Source organism: Lipotes vexillifer, unplaced genomic scaffold (assembly GCF_000442215.2).
Source record: "Lipotes vexillifer unplaced genomic scaffold, Lipotes_vexillifer_v1.1 scaffold650, whole genome shotgun sequence".
Taxonomy (NCBI): domain Eukaryota; kingdom Metazoa; phylum Chordata; class Mammalia; order Artiodactyla; family Lipotidae; genus Lipotes; species Lipotes vexillifer.
This window is the reverse complement of record NW_006783775.1, coordinates 113,908-124,915: the sequence shown is the minus strand read 5'-3', so window position 1 is coordinate 124,915 and position 11,008 is coordinate 113,908. Positions and strand designations below refer to the sequence as shown.

Sequence of the window (11,008 nt, the reverse complement as noted above, 5' to 3'; positions counted from 1 at the left end):
TTACTAAGATGGTCATGGATCCCAGCACTGCTGACATGGCCAGTAGCCTGACCTGCCTGTTTCCTGTGTAAAACTGAGTGTCTGCAGGAACACCGCGAGCTTCAGGGCTCCTTCCTTGCGGGTGGACGTTGAGGAATCCCCAGGACTAGCATGGTCTAAGAACAGACAGCTCCTGGAAGCTCCTCAGGACCCCAACATGCTGGGCAGGTGACCTGGTCACAGTGCACAGACTCACTCCCTCTAGAAGTGTTCATTTCTAACTCTGTCAGAGCCAGTGACACAGGAGCTCAGGGAACACAGTTCCCACTGCACTGGGTGAGAGATCATGCATGATTCTTGGAAGTAAACCTTCACAGTGAATGGCTTGTAGAGTATGAGGGTGTCACGGTCAGAGGAAAGCCCCACCTCAGGAAGCAGGTTCCCTTGAAAAGTCCACCTGAGAGCTTTCCCGAGTCCCTGGGTCAGTGAGTCCTGGGACTGTGCCTGAGGTCATATAAGTAAATGGTGCTGGAGCACTGAACACAGCTCCATCCCATCTCGCTGTAGGCACTGAGGATGTGGCCTCACCATCTGCATTTCAGTCTGCAAGGGTGTAAATTTGGGATCACGATGGTAATGGTATGTGTGAAATTTATCGTGGGGTTGCCAGGGGTGTTGGATGCTGACATGAGTGTCATCAGTGATGTTACTTTTCCTGGGAACCAGAAAGACCAATGTGAGTCCCCATGTCTGACTGACACCCTGTCATGTAGCGCTGGCTCCACTCCTGCCCTGAGAGGTCACACCTGTGTGTCTGGGGCAGGTCAGCTCTCCCTCAGCCCAGTGATTTCACCTGTACACTGACTGATGTCGAGCCCGCTGTCTGTGAGAAGATACTTACTCCATACTCTTTCATGAACAGAGTACTATACTTCTAGCTTTTCCAATAATATTTGCAGAGGAAATTAAATACTAAAGCACCTGCCTGCTTGAATGTCGATAATAGGAGAGCCAACCACAGTGATATGGGCAAGAATCACAGGACAAGTCTGGACCCTGTCGTCACGACCTGAAAATGGAGCTGATGCGCTGTGGGATAGGGGAGCGGAAGGGATGGCATCTAAAACCTGGAACCAGGTGGGCCCTTTATTCCCCAGGTGGAAGAAGGGCCTGCATTTGTGCAGATGCCCCAGCATGTGACCTGCCCTTCTGAGCTGGTGGGTTAGAGGAGATCCAGCCAAATTCGTGTTAACATAGAAGGATATGTAACAGGTGTCTTTATGTTTCAGTGGGTGGCGGTGTGTTGTTAGGGCCTATTTAACCCTAGGAAAAATGTGTTCGGTCAGCAGAACTAAAAAAAGTTATTTTTCCTTTGTGGAAAAATTGGAGGGAATTATGTCTGGAGACTGGCTCATATGATAATGCTTGAGGGAATATGCATTAGAGACGCCCAGTGGGTGATGGGAAATGAAGTGGGGAGACTTAAGTCATCTCGCTCTGCAGGTTACCAGTGATGGTCACAGCAAGAGGGCCTGACCATCGTGATGGGAGGGAGAAGGGCTGATGGTGGTGGGTTCATGGGGGCCACGTGGACAGGTCCTTCTGACGGTCTCTGTGTTTTCCCTTATAAAATCTTGAGGGTATAAGCTCAGAATGAGGTGTGGGTTTCAGGGACATTGAGGCCACATGGTTTAGGTCATTTAGTTTGTTTGTTGGAATCACTGAGCAAAGAAGGAGCAGGAGCTATTCTTGGAAATCAGCAGCGTCCTCGTGTGATGTTAGATTTGTTGCCTTAGATGTTACTGACTGTAGAGACATTCGCTGTCCTCCCATTTCATCTTCTAGGTCCACTTGGAATCCAGTTTCAAATGTGAGGGATGTAATGAGACATTTGTTATGAAACAACAAGTTTTCTAAAATTTAAGAGGTATAAGTCAAAGTAATGGAAATGTGTTACTGAAATTGTAATTGTCAAACTCTTCTCTGGAGCAACATAAAATAAAATGAATAATAATATTTCAAGGAATTGATTTTGTTTTCAACCATTGCTAAATCCTTTGAATGTTTCAAGTTACCATCATTCATAAACTCAGATCCATCACGGGTAAAATTTATCGTTAGGAAATGGTCACCGTAACTGATGGAATCTCACTCTCTCATCAAGGATCTATATCTCTGTGGACACACAGCACAGTTGTCACCAGCAACACAGGAAGGAGGGTACATCGGTACATTTCTACTTTTCCAGAAGAGCATCTCTGACGAAGTCCCCCCTCTGTTTACCGATTCCATCCTTCTAGTATCTGAAAGAGGCCTTTGAGTGTACTATGACATGCTCCCACATAAAGTTCCCATGGCTTAGGAAGTGAAAGTTTAACTTCACTTTTCATTGTAATAGAAACACAACAACTAATAATTGAGAAGTATAAAAAATACATTTGAAATTTACCCAGAGGCAAGCTAGAGATTGGAAGAAAATATTTGCAGAAGACATATCTACTATATCTGATTGTTATCTAATATGTACCAAGAAGCCTTAAACTCAACCATAAGAAAGAAACAGAAGGATTAAAAAATGGGCTAACATCCTTAACAGACACCTGACCAAATAGACAAAGAGTTTGCAAATAAGGCTGTGGGAGAACATATGTCACAGGGAAGTGCCAACCAGAACAAGGACATATCCCTGAAAACTTACAAGAGTGGATCAGATCAGGACTCTGAGAACCTTAAACACCTGCAGGATGTGCAGCAGCAGGAGGTCCATTCACAGGTGGTGGGATGCAGAACGGGATGCACCTTGGGACACATTTTGGGGGCTTCCTGCAAAACTAAACATACCCGTATCTATGTTTCAGCAGTAGTGCTCCTTTGTATGTATCTGAAAGACAAGAAGACTTTAGTCCAGAGAAAACCCTGCACACGATGCTTACTTAGTTTATTCATATTTGCCAAAATTTGGGAAAAACCAAGATGTCCTTTCATCAGGAATGACTAATAAACTGTGTACATCCAGACAATGGACACTGAAATGCCACACCGATTAGGAAGAAATATCGAATGGTGAGATGCAAATGCAGAAAAGAGATTCCAGAAGAACACACCTGGCAAGGTGATGTCAGCAGAATGACAGTGGCCGAGAGGACTGAGATTCCTAAGAGGTTGTACAGCGTGAGGCTGAAGACAAGACAACTTGGGTTTGTCAGGAGGGAAATCTCGTCCTCTGCCCCTCTTGAGTTCCTGAGGCTGGACTGATAATAAAACTAACAAAGACAGATTAACAGGAGAAAAGGAAACCATTTTAACCATAGGCATGGACGTGCCATAGAAATCGACCCAGAAGTGACCAAAGCAGGCAGCTTTTATATTTTTAGACAAAGATGCAATATTTGTGAGGAATTGGTAGGAGGAGGAAATGTGCGCTCTTGGTGCTCAATTAGTGAAGGACCTAAGCAGGGTTTGGGGGTGGCTAGTGCATTAAAGAAAGAGCAAGGTTTGTTCTTAGAAGCTTCCGGGCCTGAATTCCCCATCCCTGGTGATAAGAGTGCCCCTCTGCAATGGAAAGCAGGGTCCGGCTGCTCGGTGCTGGAAAGCCAATAAAGAGGCAAAGTTGGTAGAAAGGAAAGTTTGCTTTATTTTCGCTGCCTGCACCCGGGGGTGGGGGACAGACCTCTCTCCAAAGGACACCCCGCACTGAGAATCTGTGGGAAAGCGCTTTTACTGGTGGAAGGAGGGGCTACGGGCAGAAACGGCAGAGTCAACTGTGACAGTCGTCTTGCAATTGGCCATGTGGTGGTCTGATCAGCCTCATCTTGATTGTTTTAAGTAGAGTTAATCTTCAGTTCCAGGGTCGGTTTGTTCCCATTTCTTTGAGGCCAGTTCTTGGAATTGCGGCCGCTTATGTCACGGCTACAGTCTGGTCATCATGCAGTTAACGTCTTCCTCCTGGTGGGAGTTTCTGTGTCTATAAGACGGCTCACGGGCCACGGACAAGAATATTATCTATAGCCCGTGAGGAGGAACTAAAGGTCCTTGATTTGCTTAATGACTAAACTATTATTATTTTGTTTTGTTGGACACTTTTCGTTTCTTTCTAGATTTGCTCGCTTCTCTGATTAACTTCCACTTAGCCTAAATTTTTTGCACAGAAAAAACGCAGGCAGGAGGTCTGGGGTAAAGGACCATTTCACTTCCACCTCCAGGTACAGGGAGAGCACCTTTCACATGGGAGGATTATTTCTTGCTTCAGGGTGACAGGGAGGAAGGTCACTGGCTCTGTCTTAAGTCACTTTGAGGCATATTTTCGGGTGGCCTACCCTGGGCGCCAACACTCAGGGCCTCCTTTATTATTTTCTTTCTACATATGCACACCAAGCATGTGATGTAGGTAACGGTTTACTTGAATCCTACAGATGTGAAGCTAAAGTGCAGCCTGGAATTGGCATGTGATGCGCTGAAGAGCACCCATCAGCACACAGTGAGAGCTCGTATCCAGGCCTCGGCTTCTCCACCCTGGACCTGGCCTCCCCTGCAAAGCTTCCTGGACAGAGATGGGCCTGCCTGTAGGTCTGCAGGACTCTTCGTGGAGTGAGAACCTGAGTGATTTTCCTGCATTTTAGTGCTCACCTAAAATGCTGTGGTGAAGAAAGGAGAATAGATTTGTTTTCAGCAGCTTCTGAAAATTCATGTTATTATCCACCTGACTATAATGTTTCCCTGCCAACTACATATGTGTCTATTGGTAACAGCTTTGATGATGAATATTTGACATAAAGTAAACTGCACAGTAGAACAGGATGCAGGTCTTATCTAAGCGTATAGGGATTCTATTGGGCCTGGAAGCAAGGAGCACATGTAGAAACACCCCCACCCACGTCCCCTCTCACTGGCATCTTTCCCAGAGACCCACGGAGGATCCGGGGCTGCTCAGCGCATTTATGCTTCTCATGCAAGAGGTTAGCAGGCAAGTGAACAGCCAGCATCCTGGCAGGCACAGCTGGTCTACAGTAGGGCAGGGCTGAGATATCATAATGAGGAAGGAAGTATATGTTTAACTGTTTATACATCCGCTGGGAGAGTTTTGAAACGGGTCAGTTTAGACAAGATTTAGACAAGGGAAAACCTGAATATTTAACTTTGAGTCTCTGCCTTTCATATATGACATTTTTTCCCCTATTTCAAAAAGTCTTTGTATTTGAGAGACTGAATGTGTAAGTAAAGAACCATGGATGAGTACAGAGAGGTTCCCCAGGGAAAACTGCTATATGGAGAGGAAACCACAGACCCTTAGAGGAAAGCAGCCCTTAACTACCATCTGCACCTGCTGCTGGGGCTGAAACACACACTTGTATGTCCTGAGTGCCCCCTGCATCCCTCCTCCTGTCTCCCTGCAAGGAGGTTTGTGTCTGGGCTCACACTGACTTCCCCTCACTGTGTATCTTTCGCACAGTAATACACGGCCGTGTCCTCAGATCTCAGGCTGTTCATTTGCAGGTACAGCGTGTTCTTGGAGTTGTCTCTGGAGATGGTGAATCGGCCCTTCACAGAGTCTGCATAGTATGTGCTACCACCACTGCTACTAATAGCTGAGATCCACTCCAGCCCCTTCCCTGGAGCCTGGCGGACCCAGCTCATGGCATAGCTACTGAAGGTGAATCCAGACGCTGCACAAGAGAGTCGCAGAGACCCCCCTGGCTTCACCAAGCCTCCCCCAGACTCCACCAGCTGCACCTCACACTGGACACCTGCAAACACAGAGACATCCTGGTCAGGAGACTGTCACACATCCACTGATTCCCTCACTCAGATCCACTCACATCATCAGTGTCTCTTGCTCTCCATACATTACCTTGTAAAATAGCCACAAGGACAACCCAGCTCAGCCCAAAGTCCATGGTGAGTGATCTGTCCTGAACCCCGAATGGGAACACGTGGGAATCCCGGGCTGGAGCTCGTCTCCCAGAGCTGCTGGGTCAGGGCTGGGGCTGCTTTATATCAGCAGAGGAAGGACCCTATTTGCATGACCTTCTAGTATATAAGAGGCTATGTCATTGAATGTCCTCAGGAAGGGCAGGGTCTCAGAGCAGGTGTGAGATTCTTGGATTTTGTGGTGTTGATAACATTTGCGAAATATAACTTTCTTTGTGTGAGTTTTCCAGAGTAAACACTTAGGACCCATATGTCATTTTACATATGCACACACATCCCGTGATGTAGCTGTCATTGTTACCCTCATATTAGAGGTGTAAACTGCACCCAGAGGGATGCAGGGTGTCTGTAGTGTCCAAGGAGAAACATGGGGTGACCGTGAGACCCAGCATCTGCACCTGAGCTCTGCGCCAGGCTGCTCCCTGGAACCTACTAGAGGACAGAGTTGGAGCTGCCGGGTGAGGTTTGCAGATCCCCCTCCTGTAATGAGGTCATGATGACTTTGCTCTCTTCTCGTGTTTACCTAACATGTATGGAGGGGGTCAGGGTTGATGACAAGTATTTTCAGGAGTCTCTTATGTTTCAGTATCTTCCCTTCACTCCTTCCCTCCCAAGTCATGCATTTCTTTATTTGTAATTACTTTAAGGAGGTTCTTGACATATAATAAAGCGCACACACTCAGAATGAACACTCTGATAAGTGCTGACGGAGGCATCAGCATTATCAGGAGAGAACAAATCACTTCCTCTCATCATTTTCAGTAGTTTCTGGGTTTCCTCCTTCCTGTCCCTTCTTATCTTCCGTCCTGTCCCCACAACACCGTTCATCTTCCGTGTTACTGCAGGTTACTTCCCATTATCTAGAATTTATAAAAGTGGGATCATATTATATGTATTTTTATTGTTATGGCTTATTTTACTCAGCACAAATAGTTGTGAATACTATCATGTTATTGTGTGTATCAGGAATCCTTGGTTTTAATAACAGGTTGCATTTAAAGAATGATCATAGCATGATTGGCTTATTTATTAGCTGATGTGTGATATTGGAACTGTCTCCAGTTTCTGGGTGTTACAATAAAGCTGATACTCGTCTTGGAGATGCAGAGAGATGAGAAGCTGAGAAAATGCTTCTTATTTACTGTTCTTAAAACAGTCTCAAAATGCGGCAAGTTGCACATTATCAAAATCTCACCAATATGTCAGATAATTATAGAACGAAGACAGCAACAAATTTAAATCTTGGAGAGAGACAAGTCCTCACAGAATAACAAAGAATAAGAATGTTAATCCTGACATAGGCTGCTGAATGGAATAAAATCTACTACAAGCTTAAACTAGAAATGGATGCCTTGAGGTCGAGCGTTGTTAGGGTGTAATAGTGTCCCAACGTCTAACTATGTCGCCAGGGTCAGCGTGGTCCTGCTAAAGTGTGAGTCAGGTGGTGTTACCTCTCTATCCACACAGGTGTGTCTTCCTACCTGGGACAGCGCAGGATTCCTGCCTGAGCTCTTAGGTCCTCCTGCGTCCTGGGGAGGAGGACCTTGGCCCTGGACTTGGATCTGCACTGTTTCATAGCATCTCCGTTCACAGTGTGACCTTTGTCCCCTCATCCATTCCCACTGTGCTATATACTTACCACATATGAAATAGGATCGCACGCGGAAATGAATAATCACGTTCCAGGTGCTGACTGACGCACAAAACCCTGCCACAACCCTTGACAGTTTCCACTGACAGCAGCTCTTTACTTTGTTCACCGTCTCTGCTTAGGGAGGGCCTGGAAGGGAAGCCCACCCTGCCCCATGCAGGGTCGCTGTGAGAGGCTCAAGTTCAGCTGCAGGACCTGCTCCTGTGATGCACACTCATGTGTGAGGGAGGGTGACCCTGATTGTAGGCTGGGGCCTGAGCCGGGTCTGAGGACTGGGCCTTGGGTCCACCTTGTGTGGACATTGCTTGGGCTCTGACTTCCTTTCAGCACGATGCCTGGGACAGCTGAGTGGTCTCTGCATCAGAGTCCTTCCTCTGCGCAGTCACTGACACACCTAGACAGAGCTTAATGTAAGACCCCAGATGTCATGCTCGTAATATTAACATAACTGGCTTGAAACTTATATCTCCATCATCAACTGCCCGTGAATTATTGTGGTCTCTTCATTTACAACTGAGAAAAAATGGAAGCCACAAATATGTTCTTCCATAAATTAGCAGATAAACAATGCGTGTATTCACGATGTATTCATGCTGTGGAATTGTATTCAGCAATTTAAATAATTAACTATTATACCATGAAAGGACCTGAGAGAATCCTAAATGCATATTGCTATTTAAAAATTCGGTCTGAAAACGTTCAATTTCACCATTTCACATTTGGGAAAACTTCAGTCTATATATAATGCAAGCGGATGAGCATTTAGCAGGAATTGGGGAGAAGTTTGATATGTGAAACATGGGCAATATTTAAGGACAGTGAAATTCTTGTCTATGAAATTGCAGTGGTGGAAACATTGCACTATGGACTTGCCAAAATATATACAGTAATAGCAGAAGGAGTGAACCTTATTGAATATAAATGTAAATTTCATTTATAAGTCAGAGACTCAAAGATGGAACGATGCTCACTATATAGATGATACCTAATATCATAGTGAACCTATGAATTAACATGTCTGAAGACGGTGGGAAAGTAGGTTTTGACCTAAGTGACTTTGGAAATGAGTGGAGTCTGAAGGGTAAGTTCTAAGCCACTGCACGTAAGCACTAGAGCCTGGTGGATAATGGTATTTCCATCAGGAACCAGGCTAAGCATTCAGTTACTACTGTGAATGTGGAATTGAACAATTAGTAGCTGTATGGCATCGGTGGAGCCAGGCTTCTCACTGTTGGATGGAACGTAACAGACAAGCAAGGTGGAAAGTCTGGATTTAACCATGTGATGTTGCACTAGGATCGGAGATGTAAGAAGGATCTCACTTTTACCTTAACACAGGTCAGAAGGTGAGATACAGAGATAGTTGCAGACGTGTGTGTGTATTCATGGGGTAGTGTACACAGATATATTTCCAAGGTTTTTTAGCGCATAGGGTCTAGAGCTAATGCTCCCAGTAGACAGGACACCAGCATTAGTATCCTAATACCCAATCTTCTGATTCCTATTACTATTCTCCAGAAAAGGATCCACAACTCAACTGAGGCTTGGATAATTGTAGGGCCAGAGAAAGCATACACATGATTATTCTGAAGATTCTTGTAGCACCAGAAAGTAAGGAAGTGTTCACACAAATGGATGGGGGCCCGTAAAGAGGATACAGGAGACAATCTGAAAGAGCTCCCCATGGCTGACAAGTGGTAACAATTACAGAAGCAAAGAAAATGCCTTAGAATATAACCTTCACAGAAAGTATGAAACAAATACCTTGATTCATACTTATATAAAGAGATTGAATAAATATATCTAATGGGCAAGGTAGGAGAAATCTCCCTTAAGGAATCACTTCAGGAACCTCATCATGGTCATCCTCCCTTCAAGAAGGTGGACTTAACCCTCCATCCCTGAAAGTGGCCTGGCGTAGGGACGTCGCAGGAATTATGGGTGTCCTTGAGTTTCATGATGAATCTTTAGGTATAATATCCCAAACATCATTCATAAAATAAATTTGTAATTTTTCTGTATCCATTAAAAATTCTGTCCTGAAAACAGCAACAGCAACAGTAACAATAACTTCACTGATAAGGGAATTAGGCACAGACTTGGAGAATGTGCTTTCTAGTGTCATATTTATAAAGGATTTGTATCATGAATATACAGCACATTCACAGCTCAACAACAGCAACAAAAAATGAAAATAATGAAACTTTGCCCGTGATCTGAAGATGCTTCCACAAAGAAGAGATAAAAGGTTTTCACAAGATTCTTCATTAAGCAAACATAAAAGAACACGATGATGAGATATTGCTACTCACTTATTACAAAAGTTAAAGCAGAAAATACTAAGAAATTCAAATATAGGGGATCGTGTAGAGCAAAAGGCCCCTCATCCGCTTGCTGGAAGGAAAGCCAATGGCCGCCAATTGGAAGATATTTGTCGATTTCTTAGAGAGAAAACCAGACACTCACCATGGGATTGAGGAGTGAGCTAGAAAAGTATTTACAAACTTTGTTTGAGTATTTATGTTTATTCAAATAACTTCATATGGGTGCTTGTATCATCTTTACTCCTTCGAGCCTTTACTATTTCCTAAAAATGGGTTATGTAGTCAGTTTTTATGGTTATTTTCCATACGATGATGATATACCTGTTTCTGTTCTCTTTTATTTATCTCTCTATTTTATCTAAATATCTATTATCAATCTCCACACTAGATAACAAGGTGCAGGCAACAAAGCCCACATGTTACAGCCCAACCTGTGTCCCGACATTTCAAAATGTCCTCTGAGGAGAGAATGACTGCAGTGCTATATGGACATCAATTTCTGAATATCAAAAGTTCTCATACTTTTCAAGTGAAAGGCATTGCATGAGACAGGACTGGAGAGATTGTCAGGACGAGAGGAATAGGAAATCCATCTGATGGTGGAAAGCAGATTTAAAGTTCAACAGTAAAAATTATTTATGTCATTAAACGATTAAAAAGTTGACAACTATTAACAGAAAGTAGTGACCTAATCTTCAAATAAAGGTCTCATGGGGAAATATTTCTGTGCGGCTCTTCCAAAGATAGATGGGGAAAGACAGACAAGCCTGACTCCATGAAAATGTCTCAAGTTTAGAGACAAGAAATTTCCCTGGAATCATTGTGGATGAGGCTTCCAGGGGAGGCAATGATCCAGTGGGGAAACCACAGCTTAAAGAGAAAATCCCTCCATGACATCCTCTGCACCTGCCCTGAAATGGGTCCTCTTGTTTCCTGAGCGCCCTCTGGTGGTTGGAGCAGCCCCTGCAGGGAGGGTCGTGTCTGGACTCACCGGGACTTTTAACTGAACCTCCTCGGACAGTAACACAGGGCTGTGTCCTAGGTCATCACGGAGCTGAGCTGCAGGAAAAACTGAATTTGTGAGCTGTCTCTGGAGGTGGAGAGTCATTTCGGGAGAGACAGCTTG

At 44.6% G+C, this 11,008-nt stretch overlaps 1 gene segment (V, D, J or C); it reads right to left on the bottom strand.

The window, feature by feature from the left end:
- Positions 1–5,921, bottom strand: part of LOC103073404 (Ig heavy chain V-III region VH26-like) — a 95,774-nt gene extending 89,853 nt beyond the window's left edge. Inside the window, 2 exon segments of the V gene segment in view lie at positions 5,411–5,723; positions 5,828–5,921. Coding sequence covers positions 5,411–5,723; positions 5,828–5,873 — 359 coding nt within the window.
- Positions 5,922–11,008: the final 5,087 nt, after the last annotated feature.